Here is a 19708-nt window from a genome sequence, read left to right on the forward strand (position 1 = left end):
GAAGACAAACTTAGATACAGGATAATTCTCGTCTCACATTTGAAAATGTTCAAGAGTATTGACACAGCTGATGTCCTCTGTTGGTGTAAGTGAATGGATACTGCAGTATGGAAGAGGGCTAAAGGAGGGCAGGAGTGATCTATCAAAGACTCTTTTAAAACCTCAAACCTGTGTTCCCTGCCAGGTGTCATCCATATCCATGTGTGGAAAAAAAAAAGAAAAAAATGAAGGGTAAAGTCATGCTGTTGCAGCCTACCCTGGGGCTTCATTTCATGCACATTCTGAATCTTGTAGGGACACCAGTGGAAAATGCACAACTGTTGACTAGGGGAGAGAGAATTCCCATGACACAGTTCAAGTGCTGGCTGCAGAATCCGAGGCATGTACTGCACCATCAGCTATAGCTACAGCAACAACTGCCATGGGAATGGGCCACCTTCCTCTCCCTGATGCACTACCTAATTCCAAATTGCTCTGCAATTCTGTGATCAGTTCTCTTATCCTTCTTACACAGAAAACTGAAATGTGCTCTTAATGATATGGGAGACCAATTGCTGTGCAAGGGATTTATGATAAATATTAGCTAAGAAAATGGCTAATTCCAAATTGTATTCAATATCAGTTTCAATGAGGATTCTGCCTGGGGCTACTTATTTATTCACTTTGAGTAGTGCACCTGGCAGTGAGGGCAACACTATGTCATGTTGACTGCAGTGACAGACAGAGGAAACTACTCAGTCAGAATGGAAAATTGTGCATCATTCTTTTTTGTGAAGATGGTATACATATGAGTAAGCAACAAAGGCATTTTTAGATGACTGAAAACACTGAAGAAATAAGTTATCGATTTAAAATAATTTGTACATGTGCATAAATTAATTCTAAATGGATTATTTCATTCTTGCTACTTCAAGCCTTGTTCTGTTGTGTGCATGGAGTTCTATTTATTGAGCGTATTAGACTCGACTGACCATGTTGTTCGGTCCAACAACACTAAGTTCCTAATGTGCCAATATCACATCACATTCACTTCAGTTTACCTTGTTGGGCTGTACACAGTATAAAATAATAATCATAACAACAAACATACTACCACACACCTTTGTTAATACAATGCTGCATTTGTGCAGAAAGAAAAAGGTCATGATTATGCTAATTAATCTATTTACACAAGTAACAATTTTAATTACGCTATTAATACAGTTACTGTAATGTAAGCTGAGAATTTGAGCTTACCTGTTTATGAGGTAAAAGAAATATTTAGCAGTGTCATCAACAGCATCACTGTTGGCATAGAGGTGCCCCGAACGCTTTGTTGTAATGAATTTACCATTATTAGCTCTGAAGCCAACTGATCCATCTCCTTGCCATACTAAATCAAAAAGCGCATTAGAAGACCTGAAATGAGGAAGGACAAAGCACATATTATACCTTGTTTCTCATACACACCATAATATAAATTGAGCTAAACACGTTTAGTCCTTTCACTTATCATAAAAGCTGTTGTTAATGTAACTTCTGGAGTATCTCATTTGATCATATATATTATCTGAATATCAGAGCACATATGTATATTTATTATTAAAAGTAGTTACAACTATGAAACAGTTTGTCATGTTTGATGCTGCTCAATAATGGAAAACAAGCCATTTTACTATTATCATTATTACTTGGGATATTTGTATCAAAAGGAAAATCCATTCAAGAAAACTATAAAAAGTACGAGACAGAATTGCTGGCCAACACTTATCTTCAGCAAGCAAAATAGTTATTATTGACACACACAAAAGAAAACTATCCTCGCTTTCAAAACTCATTTTCCTTCATCCTCAAAGTGGCTGGAACCTGTCTCATCGTAAGTTCTGAGTGACCTCGCTTTCCTATTTCACCTTTCCCAACTTATACCTCACTCTCCTTGAGGAAGAACTAATAGTTCTGAATGTTAGGACAGTGTTGTGTACATCTATTGCCAGTAATAAATATTTCCCCTCCTGAAAGTGATACTGGCCAGCATTTCTGTCTACCAATTACTTCAGACAGTCCACTTCAATGACAGGTTCTATGATCTCAAAACTAGCAACAAATGAGATTATCAAAAACATGAAAGTTCAATCTTTGCTTGTCATTTTACAACTCTAGAGCAGTAACTCAGTGTCAAATGCCCAAATATGTCTTTTCTCTTCTCTTGCACTTGTATATCATCTAATTTTGTGAGTTATATGTGAATTTCAGTGTTTCATAGATAGTTCATTATTGCAGTTAGTATGAAGGTACTTCAACATTTTGAAAAAATAATTTAGCTATGAAAAGGTCAGTGATGAGAAAATTGCCATACTCTCAAAGCCGAATGTACTTGTCCCCGTAAGACATGATACAGCAAACAAATCTCATCTCTTTACAAGTTTTCTCAATGTATCTCTGAATCCTTGTAAGTACCGTACTGAATCTTGTTAGTGATTTGCTGTTCACACTGGATGTTCTAAACATCCAGCATTCATTTTATTCTTTCCAGTTTGATGATGATCTTTATATTTTCATCAGTACCTCTATTACAGAAAGTGGGTTCCTTAGGAAGCATATTGAGTAAACAATTTTTTTTCCTACTATGGTTCTAAAATTTGTGTGTTTAATGTATAATTACACACTTACTATCTTTCAAGAGTTATGAAGTGCAAAATAAGAAAAGTTAAGTGTAATTACACACTGCCTTTCTTCAAGTGCAGCATTTTACTACTTTGAAATATTTATTTTAACAAAAAAACCTAAATATTGCATTAGGGTATCTTTTAAGAATTTAAAAGATAAGGAAAGCCAATATGACATTCAAACAACTATATCAGGTGTCTTCTAAAGTGTGGATGATAATTCTAATAGCTTCTTTGAAAATATGAACATTCATCCTCAAAAGCATCCCTATGTTGTGACAGAGTCTTTTCTCCATTCTTCCAAGAGTGTTTCTGTTTAATAGAGAGAGAGAGAGAGTAGCAGAACTGATGGCAGGTTATGAGTTGTGCCTAGATATCTCAGTTGGTATGATTATTTCTTCTGAATGACAAAATTTTGGATCTGAGTTGTGATGACACACAGTTTTAATCTGTTAGAAAAGGTTAAAACAACACAAATTCTTCAGCAGAGTGGAAAATTCATTCTATAAAGAGTGGTAATTGTCTCTGCTTCAGTTCAAATGCCCCTTTGCCCAAATTATCACAGACCACCCAACTACATGGGAACTGATTCACAAAAAAGCATAAGGTAGAAGAAGTGAGGAAGTTACAGTTGTTTGTGTAAAGGAATATATGACAGAACAGTGATTTATTTCAGAAATTTAACTTTTCACCATTAGGTAAAGAATGAATAATCTCTTAAAATTTTTTCACTTTATGAATGAAGCATTTAACTTCACTTCACTTGCTCGCATCTATGTTGTTGTTGTTGTTGTTGTGGTCTTCAGTCCAGAGACTAGTTTGATACAGCTCTCCATGCTACTCCATCCTGTGCAAGATTCATCTGTGAGTAACTACGGCAACCTACATTCTTCTGAATCTGCTTAGTGTATTCATCTCTTGGTCTTCCTCTACGATTTTTACCATCCATGCTTCCCTCCAATACTAACTTTGTGATCCCTTGATGCCTCAGAACATGTCCTACCAACCCATCCCTTCTTTTAGTCAGGTTGTGCCACAATTTACTCTTCTCCCCAATTCTATTCAGTACTTCCGCATTAGTTACATGATCTACCCATCTAATGTTCAGCATTTTTTTTTGTAGCACCACATTTCGAAAGCTTCTCTTCTCGTCTAAACTATGGTATTTATCATCCATGTTTCACTTCCATACATGGCTAAACTTCATACAAATACTTACAGAAACAACTTCCCGACACTATACTTGACGATAACAAATTCCTCTTGTTCAGAAACAATTTCCTTGCCATAGCCAGTCTACATTTTATATCCTCTCTACTTCAACCATCATCAGTTATTTTGCTGCTCAGATAGCAAAACTCATCTACTACTTAAGTGTCATTTCCTAACCTAATTCCCCAGCATTACCTGATTTAATTCAACTACATTCCATTCTCCTTTCAAGACACTGTCCGTTCCGTCCAGGTCCTTTGCTGTTTCAGACAGAATTACAATATCATCGGCAGACCTCAAAGTTTTTATTTCTTCTCCATGGATTTTAATTCCTACTCCAAATTATTCTTTTGTTTTCTTTACTGCTTGGTCAATGTACATACTGTCTCACTCCCTTCTCGACCATTGCTTCCCTTTCACGCCCCTCGACTGCCATCAGTTTCTGTACAAGTTGTAAATAGCCTTTTGCTCCCTGTATTTTACCCCTGCCACCTTCAGGATTTGAAAGAGAGTATTCCAGTCGACATTGTCAAAAGCGTTCTCCAAGTCTAAAAATGCTAGAGACGTACATTTGCCTTTCCTTAATCGATCTTCTAAGATAAGGGTTTATATTCTAAAATAAAGGTTAGTATTGCCTCGTGTGTTCCAGCACTTCGACAGAATCCAAACTGATCTTCCCTGAGATTGGCTTCTACCAGTTTTTCCATTTGTCTGTAAAGAATTAGTGTTAGAAATTCTGTAGCCAGGACTTATTAAACTGAAAGTTCAGTAATTTTCACACCTATCGACACCTGCTTCCTTTTTGACTGGAATTATTATATTCTTCTTGAAGTCTGAGGGTATTTCACCTGTCTCTTACATCTTGCCCACCAGATGGTAGAGTTTTGTCATGGCTGGCTCTCCCAAGGCTATCAAGTTCTAATGGAATGCTGTTTACTCCGGGGGCCTTTTTTGACTTAGGTCTTTCATGTCAAATTCTTCATGCAGTATCATATCTCCCATTTCATCTTCATTGACGTCCTCTTCAATTTCCGTAATATTGCCCTTAAGTACATCGCCCTTGTATAGAGCCTCTATATACTCATTCCACCTTTCTGCTTTCCGTTCTTTGCTTAAGACTGGTTTTCCACTGGAACTCTTGATATTCATACAGGTGGTTCTCTTTCCTCCAAAGGTCTCTCTAATTTTCCTGTAGGCAGTATCTTTCTTACCTCCTAGTGATAAATGCTTCTACATCCTTACATTTGTCCTCTAGCCATCTCTGCTTAGCTATTTTGCACTTCCTGTCAATCTCATTTTTGAAACATTTGTATTTCTTTTTGCCTGCTTCATTTATGGGATTTTTATATGTTGTTCTTTCATCAATTAAATTCAATATCTCTTCTGTTACCCAAGGATTTCTACTAGCCCTCATCTATTTACCTACTTGATCCTCTGCTGCCTTCACTATTTCATCTCTCAGAGCGACCCAGTCTTCTTCTACTGTATTTCTTTCCCCAGTTCTTGTCAACCGTTGTCTAATGCTCTCTCTGAAACTCGCTACAACCTCTGGTCCTTTCAGTTTATCAAGGTCCCATCTCCTTAAATTCCTACCTTTTTGTAGTTTCTTCAGTTTTAGTCTACAGTTCATAACCAATAAATTGTGCTCAGAGTCTACATCTGCCCCTGGAAATGTCTTATAATTTAAAACCTGGTTCCTAAATCTCCATCTTACTGTTATATAATCTATCTGAAATCTTCCAGTGTTCCACCCCTCTTCCACGTATAAAACCTTCTTTTATGATTCTTGAACCAAGTGTTAGCTATGATTAATTTATGCTCTGCACAAAATTCTACAAGGCGGCTTCCTCTTTCATTCCTTAATATCGAATTCCAGTCCCCCATGTCTATTAAATTTTTGTCTCCCTTTAACTATCTGAATAGTTTCTTTTATCACACCATACATTTCTTCAATCTCTTCATCGTCTGTGGAGCTAGATGACATATATACTTGTACTACTGTGGTAGGCGTGGGCTTCATGTATATCTTGGCTACAATAATGCATTCACTATGCTGTTCATAGTAACTTATCCGCACTCCTATTTTTTATTCATTATTAAACCTACTCTTACATTACCCCTATTTGACTTTCTACTTATAACCCTGTATCCACCTGACCAGAAGTCTTGTTCCCCTACCACCAAACTTCACTAATTCCCACTATATCTACCTTTAACCTATCCATTTCCCTTTTTAAATTTTCCAACCTATCTGCCCAATTAAGGGAGCTGACATTCCATGCTCCAATTCATAGAATCCCAGTTTTCTTTCTCCTGATAATGACATCCTCCTGAGCAGTCCCCACCCGGAGATCTGAATGGATGACTACTTTACCTCTGGAATATTTTACCCAAGAGGACACCATCATCATTTATCCATACAGTAAAGATGCATTCCCTTGGGAAAAATTATGGCTGTAGTTTCCCCTTGCTTTCAGCAGTTTGCAGTACCAGCACAGCAAGGCTAGGTCCATGTCTGCTGGTTCCCATCAATAGCACTGTGAATGTAAGTGTGACTAAGGTGGTGTAACTATACATGTCTTCTAAATATGTTTTTCCACAGGTTGATGAAATTTTTGATAAAGCTATACAGGAAACAGAAAATGTTAATAACATCACAATACATTTATGTACTTACTTTTTGTCACTGCTTGCCTGAATACCTCCACCAGTCTCCAAAGTCCAATAACGATCTTGCATGGTGCGAATGTACCAGCGTTTGGTGGCAGCATCATATTCCAGCTGGAAAGTCTCGTGGTCTGAGATTTCATCTTGGTTGGCTGTTACATCTACACCTGTGGGTATAAGAAAAGAAAAATGTAAATGAATAACTTTTTCTTATATAATTGTCTTGAAATGTTACAAAGGTATCTGAAGTAACATCCAATTTTAAATAATGGTGTAGGAAGTTAACTACAAGGGTTGGAACTTAAATAGTGGCAACTATTTATTCACATCCAATACAAATGAGTTACATGTTTGCACCTGTTACTGTCCTTCAGCGTAGTCACCAGTATTGTGTAGAACCTGCCGCCAACAACGGAAGGTGTAGTATACCATTAGCAGAGCCTGTTCTGTTGATGGAGCGAATGGAGCAGTCTAAAATTATGGTGATTCTTGTGTACGACTGTGATGGTGTTATCCTAATGCATTACGTTCCTCCATGGCAGACCGTCAATGCACAGTATTACTGTTTGTTTTTGGAGCATCACCTGTGACCAGCTTTGCGAAAGAAGTGGCAACACTTTCTGCGCAACCCAACCATCATTTTGCACGACAATGTGCGGGCGCATATAGCGCAAGCTGTGGCTGCTCTGTTCGGTCCATGGGACTGGGAAGTACTGTACCATCCACCATACTCCCCGGACTTAAGTCCTTGTGACTGATTTGATTCCAAAGATGATGGAACCACTTCGTGGCAGAACTATTCCAGAGATTCGACAGGCAGTAGACCGCTCCATTCGCACCAGCAACAGAACAGGCCCTGCTAACGGTATACTACACCTTCCACATCACTAGCAATGGGTTCTACAGCATGCTGGTGACTACTTTGAAGGACAGTAACAGGTGCAAAACTGTACCTCTTTTGTATCGGTTGTGAATAAATAGTTGCCACTATTTAAGTTCCAACCCTCGTACATTTGTCATTTCAGAACAATGTTGATAGAACAGTATTGATGTACTGCACACAGAAGCAAATTAAGATAACAATAATACATCTCGAACCTTTTTTGTTTCTTGAGCGATATGTGCAACCTATTAAGCTGACGTGGGTTTGTCTGGTGGTTATGTAAGCTGCATCAGTGGTTCTCGTTGTGAGATTGTTGCCTCCTGGTGGGGTGTTACACTTCTTGAAGAGAGAATGCAGCAGCTGGGCAGAGGGGTGGTTGTAACATAAAGGAGGCAGCAATGGTGAGTGTTCTGTGCCCACTTTTATTTTATTGTTCTTTTAGTTACTAACACAGAAAATTACCTGAATTTAGTTTTTGAAATATTGGTACTATACTTCACGACAGCTAAAACCAATACTACTGACTAAAATGTTATTTCTATTACCAGTTGGTTAACGGAATTCCCTTGTCAGATCTCTGCCTGCATCTTGAGACTGAGGTTGTCCACTTCATGCAGACTCACTGTATCCAAGATAGAAAACTTTCTGACAATACTGTGACTTGTGGAAGTCATTATTTCAACAGCTTTTAAATATCTTTTTATCTTTCTTGTTCTGGTATAATTCTTAACTGACTCTGTAACGACGACTTCTTCAGCAGCCGTGAAGCACCAGTATACACATTGCTTAAGCTGTGTGTATATTGCAGTACCTGTGTTTGGTAGAGCAATATGAAATCTGTTCAGTCACCTCAGTGACTGAAATGAGACGTTTTGAAAGCACATTTTCTTAAAACGGCCGAGGAAAAGAAAGGACAATAATTTTCATATGAATGTCTGACATATGCATTCATCCCATCCTACAAATGGACAATTAACATTTGTGAAAAGAAATTTTCAAATTAAGCTATGAGCTTTCTGGACCAAGTGATGATCCTGGAAAATTTCACTCTGACAAAGTGAGTACATCTGTTTTATTTTTCCATGCTTTAAAAACGAAGGCTGAGAAATGCAGTTGTTTGAAAATTCTACTGTCACTGACAAATATCTCCTAGTTTCCTATAAAATGTATCTACAATAGCAAAAACTGAACTTCTATACTACTGGGGAAATATTTGTATTACTCATGATCAAAGAAAGCGGCAGTACTATGCTGGAGTCTGATGCATGTGCCATAATCAAATCAATTCCATTAAGTAATGATTCATAATCAATGAGATGGTTTTTTATGTGGAAGTAAAGGTTTGCACTGTGTTTAAGGACACAGAATTTGTAACACAATCAATAGCTATAGACAATGAAGCATTGTTGCTAGGTCAAAGGGTTCATTAATGAAATATGCCACCAAAACCCACATTAGTAACCCATTTACACCCCTGCCCCCTCCAGCTAAAAACAAAAGAACACACACATTTCTTTAGCAAACATACTTGCATGTGCAACTGAGGCACCTGCAACCATGATTGGCCTACATCACAGACTTTTAGCCTGTTTAAAATCCACTATACCTGACTATTTCAATCCACTATATAACCTACAGGCAGTTAAAATCGCATTCTTTGAACAACAATTTTTTCCACAAATGGCAAAGACTTCTACACACAATGGTGAAATGTTTCCTCCACAATCTTTTTCATACCACTTTCTGCATTTTTCTTCAGTCTATTGTACTGTATTGTATTGTATTGTATTGTATTGAAACGTCAAGAAATTGCACACGACGACAGAGACAGGCTTGCAAAAACAGGCTTAAGAGGCTTTTTACTCAAAAAAGCCAGAGAAAATGAGTTCAGTGAGCTCCATTATGTATTTAGATTCAAATGCTCACTGAGAAATTGTACTCAAAAAGTGCATAAATGGAAAAGGCTTCAACTTGTACTACAGTTTTGGAAAACTCACCTAATACTGTTCGCCGCTTCATCAAAGCAATCGATAATAGGGTAGTCAGGTAAGAAATAGTGGATAAAAAAGACAATACCTACCATCATACTAAAGCTACAAGTGTTTTTACCAAGCAACGTGTTTTAGTGGTAAAGATAATGCGGTGGTCATGTTAGAGGTACGGGTTCCAGATCACTTTCTGGCCACTCTAATATGGGTTTTCTATGGTTTCTCTAAATCACTTCAAGCAAATAACAGTTGTTAAATAATCATGATCTTTTTTTTCTCTCTGATCGCTGTGTAACTGTGCTGGTGCTTCTGTGTTATGGCCTTGATGACATTGAGATGTTCCTTTTCTTAAATCTAGCAATAGCCTTGTCAGTTGCAAAATGTTTGCATGATATTTTCTAGAGCCATTCATCCGTACCTATCCACACTTCACAAATTTAATAATTAATTAATTCTTGCAAAAATAGCATGTTTCAAACATGAGTGCCTTAATCATTAGGCCATTGTCATTTCAAAATTTTTGCAACTACGGCTGAAACTGTGAAAAACAGGAAGTTCTCTCTTTCAGAAGGTTCCTTTCACTTGTTACTCAGTATTTAAATATTAATCAATCTGAAACCTTGTAAGGTAATTGGAAGTACCGTGCATTTTTGCTGAATGAGCATACATATCCGGAAAACACCCCCACAAACTTTACCACCACAGAGTATGAATATTGGACAGGGATTTTTTTTGTGAGGGTGCCATGAAGTACAATCCGAACTGACCGGAGCGGATACTTATTACCACTTATTACCAGTTCTGTGTTGTTCACCCGCAATGGCTGAATAGACTGAATAAAAAATGACAAAAAAAAAAAAAAAGAAATGAAAAACTGAAGCATTTTACAGTAGATACATTTTATCTAGAATTGAGATTTTAGTTCTCTGACAGATTCACTAGTTTTGCAGAAAGTGCAGTAAATCCATTCACTTTCCTCACAGTCAAAAAATTCCTAGATAGAGTATAGTGGATGCAGTTAAAAATCTTCTCAGTTATTAGGCCGCGTCATGTTTCTTCTAAAATGATCGACGTTTCGACCCCTCTGCTGGGATATTCCTCAGGATCTTCTGGTGTCCACTACTGCTAGAACATTCTGAGGAAGGTCCCAGCAGAGGGGTCAAAACGTCGACCATTTTAGAAGAAACATGACGCGGCCTAATAACCCAGAAGATTTTAACTTCAATGGCAATGGCCACGAAAGCCTGCAGACTTACCTAGTGGATGTAGTTTGCAGTCTCTTGAATTTTTTTTTTTCTTGAACCTGTCTAGTGGCGGGACATGCACTTCCATGGGTAGCGGTCTGAACATTCTCAGGGCCATTGTTAGAAAGCTATTTCTGATTTTGGACAGTCAGGGTTGGTACATTTATGTTCTCTTTGTTGAGGGTGTTGTGGTTGTGTATCTCATACCTCTTGCTAAAGAAAGCTAGCTTGGAATAGGCACAAAAATACATAATGACTGTAAACAGTCATTATTCCCATTTGTAAATAATGACCTGCAGTGCTCCTGTCCCCTACTCGATGTAATAATCCCTGCTACCTTCTTTTGCAGTAACAGTATCTCCTTGCAGACTAATAAATCACCCCAGAGCTGTAATCCATATGTAATATGGCTATCAAACAGGACATGATATAATCATGTAATCGGGCTTTTTATAATCTCCTAGAAAGTATACTACACTTGACAGTGTCTTCCATACCTGCTCAATATATGCATTCCATGTGAGTTTAAAGTCAATACAAAAACCCAGTAGTTTCACAGTTTCTACATTTTCCAGTTATGCATTTTTGCTGAGGCTGCATACCACGCAGTAAGTTTTCTCTGCATTTATTTTCATCTTATTTGAAGTGAACCTTCCTTGGTTTTCTTTAAATAGCACTTCTGATTCCAGGACTCCTTGGACTAGTTTTTTCCCTTTGTGATAAATAGTAGTATCATCAACAGATCGTAGTGTGTTATCATGGTAGCTCATTTGCAAAATGAGTATTTCGGGGGGGGGGGGAGGGGGGGGGGGGCTGTGACGAAATCTTGTGGTATGCTGTGTTCTAACTTCTACTCCCGTGATGTTGCTCCTTTGAACTGAAACAAGCTGCCATATGTTTTCTAAGTAGCACTCAAGGTTAGCTAGAACAGCACCTCCCACACCACAGTATTTTACTTTTTTGATTATACTGTGAATATAGTCAAATGCTTTGCTCAAATTGCACAGTGTGAGTGCCACTCTCTCTCTCTCTCTCTCTCTCTCTCTCTCTCTCTCTCTCTCTCTCTCTCTGTCTCTCCCCCTCCCCCCCCCTCCCGTGCAATTGAGCATCTCACAAACCAAACCATCTCTCTCTCCCCTCCTCCCTCCAAATGGCATCTTAATACAGTAAGGCCACTTTGGTACTAGTTGTCAACTTTCCCTTTTGAAAACTATGTTGTGCATCATGGAAGAGATCATTTTCTTCAAAGTAATTCAAAAACTAATGTTTCATAACATATTCAATAATTTTAGGTAATTCTAGAATGACTGAAATTGGCCTATATCTTGGTACTTGACTGGTTCTCCATTTTTGTATTCTGTTATTGTCTGTGCTGTGCCTGTTTCAAGAAGTCTGAGAAGGCTTCACTAGAGACTTTTCTATAATTTTCTATCCCTAGTCAATATCAGACAGTGCAGCTTTTAATGCATCTCTTTTTTCCTTTGGTACACCTCTCCTAACACACAATCTGAATGCTCATTCTACACCATACCTATATATGAATTTCTGAATAAGTAATATACAGTGTGTATGTGGTTGGGTTACTTTCATTGAATTTTATTGTAGTTTAAGATAAAAGTAGAAATCCCAATCTGTAAATGATTATAGCCATGTTTTCAGAGAAAATTAACTTGTATGTAAATGCACTGATACTTTCCCTGGTAGAATAGTGAACGTCGCCTAACAAGATCCTTGGGATATGCAAATAACTAACATGAGGACTATTTTAAAAGCTGCGCTAGGTTGATGCTGTTGTTTGGAGAGTGGTAGTTTGGTAGCACTGTGCTGTACTCCAGAACAGGGGGCCCGTTAGCCGCTTCTCTCGCCGACCGGTTCCCGACTCCAGGTGTGCTCTGGCATTTCCTCCACGTGCGCTTCAGCAGTTAACGCGCACGACGTTCTTATCACAGATGATACTTCTGAGTAATCTCAACTTGGCGCCGCGCGCTACGGGGAATAGTTATACGGCTTCGCTCATTTCTAGTGGGATTATCTTCCATTGCGAAAGTATACCTAACAGCTAACACTGTTAAAGCCGATTCACACTGGGCAGAGCGGCAGTCGATGTCATCGTCAAAGGGTGGTGTGATCACACAAGACGAAACGTCATTTCGAATAGCTCAGTACTCGACGCGTGGAAGTGAATGATGAGATACCATACGTGACACGAAAATTCGGAAGGATAAACAATGATCAAGTTTATCTACGGTGAAAGGAAACTTCATAACTTATGTTCTTGACAAATTTTGCACTATAAATTGCTTCGAAATGAAAAAAATAGAAAAAATGTAGTCCAAACGTTTTAAAATATCGATATTTATGTGCTAGGAAAAATGTATACAAACGAACAAATTTAGGTCTCTCTCTACCTTATCCATTGTGCTTTTTTTCTGAGTACCAAATTACAACAGAAACAATTATACACTGTGCCTTCAACACAGCTTACTATTTCATTGTTAAAAAAGATTATTTAATTAATACTCCTTCATAAATTGATATTCTTCTTTATCCAGTTCAGACCCTCTGGTTACAACTGTGAACATTAATTTTTACTGCGTCTTAGCTGCAACAGACGTATATTTTCCCAATTGAAACCTTAGGTACACGTTTTTGAATGTTCAACCTTTTCATCACGCGCAAGTGATGCCAACTGTTGGGCATAATGAAAATAGCAAGTCAGTGCAGCAGTGCGCAGCAGCTCGTGTCCCTCAGAATGCACTGAGAACAGAGCCCATCTGATTTTTATACATGTTTCAAATTTAATTTAAATTTCTGTTCGTAAAAATGTTTTATATGTTTTCTGTACTAAATGAATAACACTTTGAGATAAAAAAAATCACTCAGAGAAGGTAGACGTTTAATCGTCAAAGTAGATGGAACACAAATTGTCATTCAGTTTTATTTTACAGATTCAAAACAAACATGGAAATATGATAAAACACCTCACATTTTCAACATATATGAAGACACCTGAAATACACACGAGGGTTGACTGAAAAGTAATGCCTCCACCTTCGCAAGCTACATGGAATTATTGTGTTGTTACAGTGTGAAGTATGGAACCCCGCGCAGGCGGTCGGTCAATGCCAGGAACTGCTCTCGCGTTACGAGAATGAAGGTGACGCCTTTCTCCATTCAGTTGTGACAGGAGACGAAACGTGTGTACACCGGAGACTCACCCCAGAAAAATAAATAAGACGCAGCCCTCAGCTGGAAAAATCATGGCCACAGTGTTCTGGGACGCAGATGGTGTTATCCATGTTGGTTTCCTTGATCGTGGGACAAAAATAAATTCAGAGCGTTACATCACAACGCTGCGAACTCTGAAACGACGGCTAACAAGGGTCCGAAAGGAAAAGGGCAATGTTTTCCTGCAGTATGACAATGCCAAACCACACAGTTCACGTGCCACCATAGCAGAACTTCAGAGACTGAATCTCACCACCGTACGGCATCCTCCATACAGTCCCGATTTAGCGCCGTCTGACTTCCATCTGTTCCCGATAATGAAAGACGATATGCGGGGACATCACTATGCTTCTGATGAAGAAGTTGAGAGAACTGTGAGAGTGTGGTTGCAGAAACAGAGTGTCGACCTCTTCCGTGACAGCTTCAGAAAACTTGTTCATCGTTGGCAGAAGTGTATCCAATAGGCTGGTGATTATATGGAAAAGAGAATGTGATCTTTAATTACCAATATTCAAAGCACTATTTCTGCATTTATTTTATTAAAATATTCCCATTCAAACCCAATTAACGAAGGTGGAGACACTGCTTTTCATTCAACCCTCGTAGTTGGTTCGCTATATTCCAGTGTATAACTGAATACATGGTAATTACTGAATTATCATTTTACTATTTATTACAATAGAGAATATTTCGCAATTAGTTATTTAGTCCATCAAATGAAGCCAAGTGTAAAAAGTTAGTTTTGAAACGGTGTACATTTTTGTATAAATCTTGTATCTAAAATCATTAAAAAGCAGCTAAGAGCATTACCAAATAAAGAAAAATTTTCCGTCCTCCAGAAGGTCACGGAGGCCTGTTGTAAAACGTCCTTTTCGGGTACCTGGTCTCTCTTGTGAAAGAACACTTGGAAAAATACCTTAATCATCATGGAACATTTATGATATGCCATAAAAGGACGAAATCTGCTGTTGTGACATAAGTGAAGGGGAAGAGCATTTGTGGATTACTGATACAGAGTTTTAATTCATTACAGAATTGTGATATACACTCCTGGAAATGGAAAAAAGAACACATTGACACCGGTGTGTCAGACCCACCATACTTGCTCCGGACACTGCGAGAGGACTGTACAAGCAATGATCACACGCACGGCACAGCGGACACACCAGGAACCGCGGTGTTGGCCGTCGAATGGCGCTAGCTGCGCAGCATTTGTGCACCGCCGCCGTCAGTGTCAGCCAGTTTGCCGTGGCATACGGAGCTCCATCGCAGTCTTTAACACTGGTAGCATGCCGCGACAGCGTGGACGTGAACCGTATGTGCAGTTGACGGACTTTGAGCGAGGGCGTATAGTGGGCATGCGGGAGGCCGGGTGGACGTACCGCCGAATTGCTCAACACGTGGGGCGTGAGGTCTCCACAGTACATCGATGTTGTCGCCAGTGGTCGGCGGAAGGTGCACGTGCCCGTCGACCTGGGACCGGACCGCAGCGACGCACGGATGCACGCCAAGACCGTAGGATCCTACGCAGTGCCGTAGGGGACCGCACCGCCACTTCCCAGCAAATTAGGGACACTGTTGCTCCTGGGGTATCGGCGAGGACCATTCGCAACCGTCTCCATGAAGCTGGGCTACGGTCCCGCACACCGTTAGGCCGTCTTCCGCTCACGCCCCAACATCGTGCAGCCCGCCTCCAGTGGTGCGACAGGCGTGAATGGAGGGACGAATGGAGACGTGTCGTCTTCAGCGATGAGAGTCGCTTCTGCCTTGGTGCCAATGATGGTCGTATGCGTGTTTGGCGCCGTGCAGGTGAGCGCCACAATCAGGACTGCATACGACCGAGGCACACAGGGCCAACACCCGGCATCATGGTGTGGGGAGCGATCTCCTACACTGGCCGTACACCACTGGTGATCGTCGAGGGGACACTGAATAGTGCACGGTACATCCAAACCGTCATCGAACCCATCGTTCTACCATTCCTAGACCGGCAAGGGAACTTGCTGTTCCAACAGGACAATGCACGTCCGCATGTATCCCGTGCCACCCAACGTGCTCTAGAAGGTGTAAGTCAACTACCCTGGCCAGCAAGATCTCCGGATCTGTCCCCCATTGAGCATGTTTGGGACTGGATGAAGCGTCGTCTCACGCGGTCTGCACGTCCAGCACGAACGCTGGTCCAACTGAGGCGCCAGGTGGAAATGGCATGGCAAGCCGTTCCACAGGACTACATCCAGCATCTCTACGATCGTCTCCATGGGAGAATAGCAGCCTGCATTGCTGCGAAAGGTGGATATACACTGTACTAGTGCCGACATTGTGCATGCTCTGTTGCCTGTGTCTATGTGCCTGTGGTTCTGTCAGTGTGATCATGTGATGTATCTGACCCCAGGAATGTGTCAATAAAGTTTCCCCTTCCTGGGACAATGAATTCACGGTGTTCTTATTTCAATTTCCAGGAGTGTACTTCTAGACTTTATTTCCAGAGATTCCGCTAAACCTCTGTTTTAGCCAAAAAATGGTAATTGTAGAGTCGTTTGACAAGACTAATGTTCTAAACAAAAATTTAGCTTTTCTACTGTTTGACAATGGAAGACGCTCTTCATTACGTCTATGCACTCTTCGTATACGTTAATGCACACCGAATCTTCGTATGCTATCCAGCACTGTTAACGCAACTTCAGAACTGTTCGTCTCTTGTCCATGCGTTGAAGTTACCAGCCACATCCGACAACGCGACGCAACAGAGAATTTAATTTTCGACGCGTTCATCATCATCATACATGAAAGTGGCAAGACTGAACTCAGCAAAGGTTGGGAATCTGTCCGGGCGCTGATAACCGCGCAGTTGAGCGCTCCCACAAACCAATCATCATCATCATCATCATCATCTTTTCGACGCTTGAAAAATTGCTACATTTAGATGCTATACCGGATCACGAAAAGCGAGAGAACATAACAGTTTCTGGCTATTGGAATTTTCAGGCCAGGCATGTTGCAATGTGTTCGTGCAAACTGACAGCAAGGTGTCCTTTGAATATCTTCCTCTTCCTGACCAGTATCAACATTTTACAAAAATAGAAAATTTAAACTAGTGGTATTTCAAAGAATGGGAGTCCTTTAGTTGCAGGTCGTCTTTGTTTAAATAACCCGTGGCTTCCCCTATCTTACTATGGTGGCTCCATGACAACAATGACACAGAAGACTTGTTCCTCCAATATATGATTTGATTCGTAATTCATTTTCTTTGTGACGTAAGATTCAACACGATATTTTTTTTTTAATAAATATTAAAGTCAGTTGCGATGTTTTGTCTTTTATACGTTCTCTCCCTTCGAGAATTATTCTTAGACGTACACATATGACCAAGTATCCTGAGCTACGTGCTATCTACGAGCAACTATTGACCATATTGGGTTGGAGCCATTGCGCACAGCTAGAGAATGCTGTCGCGGCTGTCCATTGTTCCTTCTCACATAGAGGCCATTGTGTGCAACCTGGAAACACGTCGTGATGTCACCGGAAATAGCCCCGCTGCAACTGGCCTCCAGTCTTCGCAGGCAAACGCACGCACACGCACACACACACACAAAATAGTGTGCCGTAACTAGGACAGGCTTTTCACCTGTAATACGTCATACATGACTTTTCTCAAGGTTTGTTAAAATCTCTCTTTGAAAAAAACTAAAATCTTCTGTAAAACCATCATTTCCTTCGGTAGTTATGGATTTGGTACTAGGTTATACCACACCATCTGGGCCCAAAGGAGCATTAGTTACAGGCCTACTCATTAACTTCTCTCTCTCTCTCTCTCTCTCTCTCTCTCTCTCTCTCTCTCTGTGTGTGTGTGTGTGTGTGTGTGTGTGTGTGTGTGTGTGTGTGTGTTACGCATTTACCAAAGAAAGTGTTCTCTTAAAGTACGTTATATCAAGTAATATAAGCACCATATACAAATATCTTTTTTTTGCGAGAGCGTTTCTCACAAGATATTGCGATTTTGAGCACTTGTCACCAAAGTCCCTGCCCCCTTCCCGCACCGTGATAAAGTTCCGCAAAAAAAAAAACAATTTATTAGAGCTGGGCAAACGATAGTCGCGGAAGAAAGGGCCCGAGATTTCTCCATACGCTGCAGGGCTCGGCGCGGTATCAAACGCTGCTCGAACAACCACGTTACCTATGACTCGTGCGAGTGCAAGCGATCCAGGAGAAACTACGAACTAGTCGCAACAACAAGCTTAATATCCCACATTGTAGTGGAACAGAAGAGGATGTACAATTAAATGTTTTATACGGTAAGTTTTTAACGCCATTCCTTCATTTGTGATGGCTTTGTGCAGAACAGTAAATAGTTCATTTAAATGTTCCAATTTCTAAAATATTTAAGATACGAAATTTCAAGGAATTCAGTTATCAGAATTTATAATAATTTCAGTTTTGTTGTAACTGGACATTCTGATGCTTATCCATACAGTAGAATAACGTGTAAAGAATGTTACAACTTTTAATCAGTCTAAAAAAAAAAAAAAGGTGAGAACACTCGGGTAAAGCAAGGAAGAAATTTAATTAAAAATTCAGTGTGTAATAAACGTAGAAAATCTGACTGAATCTTAACTAATGTGGAACTTTGTCTCCATAGATGGAGCAAACATGTCTCGCTACTACACGGAGGATGCAGGTTCAATCCCCAGTGCTGCAATGATGTTTTTCCTTGTAAGAAGAACTGGAATGGGGTCCACTTATCTTCTTGAGGACAACTGACGAGGTATCTAAAGGAGACCACTTAGAAAGCCGACATTCCGATTCTGATATGAGTGTTAAGGAGAGTAAACAGCAAATATGATTGTCCTATTAACACCCCAGGACAGAAGCAGTGTACCTAATATGTCTGCGTACAGTGTGTCAAAGTGTGAGAAAGTATTCTAAACGTCAGCGTAGCGTGTCTTTAAGGCGGAATATGGAGTCCGGTATTCACCTAGTGGGATAAGGGAAATCGCCTAAGAACCACATCCAGGCTGGTCAGCGTATCTCCCTGTCCCGGAAATGGTCGCGTTAAAGCGCGCGGCTATCCTGGAGAAGCCGACGTTAACGGCCGAGACTGCTACGTGCTTCCATTCACATTATACTCTAACAAAGTGGTCGTCACACTGCGGCTCGGATTAAGTATTTATGCGACCCGCGGTTCATAGACGAGACGTAACAATTTGCATGTCGCAACTAATAATCGAATCCAAAAACTTGAACTACCGTTAAGAGCTTCTTAAGACTATAATTTTCCTGTTCAGTAAGACACAAAAACATGTACAAAGACAGTAATATTTTAAGAAGTGCTTAATTTTAATTGATGTTGGTGAATTAGGCCGTGAGATAAGTAAAGCTTCCCGCTTCTCTCAGGGACAGAGTAAACACGGCCTCTACGGGGATAGAGGATGTGGGAGAGGGTATGTTTCCTTGCTTGTCTTGCAGCACTAACAACTCACGGACGTTGGAGACTCGCACCAATCAGGTGATATGGGATACATTTCAGATGAAAGTAACATGGATTTGTGAATACGCATTAGAGAGGGACGGTCTTCTTCAAACGCGGTACATACTTGTGGCAAGGAACATGAAATTAAATTAAGGATAATGTTGTACAACGTAGTAACGAAAGAAAACTATTGCACAAAACATTTAGAAAACATTTGTGATGGCGTTTCATATTGCGTAATGCATTTCAATACAGGTACAATTATTCAGTTACTGTCATTAATCAATACATCATGCGCTCACACAGACGACACCACTTCGTCAGGCAATTACAGGGTCACAACTTAGGGGCCGCTAAGGGTGGCAGAACCTAAA

The 19708-nt window shown here is 40.0% G+C and overlaps 1 protein-coding gene across 1 annotated transcript in view; it reads right to left on the minus strand.

The window, feature by feature from the left end:
- LOC126236253 (protein singed) overlaps window positions 1-19708 on the minus strand; it is a 374185-nt gene that overhangs the window by 5264 nt on the left and 349213 nt on the right. The window contains exons 5-6 of the mRNA XM_049945404.1: window positions 6535-6691; window positions 1237-1398 (exon numbers count right to left, since the gene is read on the minus strand). Coding sequence (XP_049801361.1) covers window positions 1237-1398; window positions 6535-6691 — 319 coding nt within the window. The remainder of the gene's footprint in view (window positions 1-1236; window positions 1399-6534; window positions 6692-19708) is intronic.

The sequence above is a fragment of the Schistocerca nitens genome, chromosome 2, assembly GCF_023898315.1.
Source record: "Schistocerca nitens isolate TAMUIC-IGC-003100 chromosome 2, iqSchNite1.1, whole genome shotgun sequence".
Classification (NCBI taxonomy): domain Eukaryota; kingdom Metazoa; phylum Arthropoda; class Insecta; order Orthoptera; family Acrididae; genus Schistocerca; species Schistocerca nitens.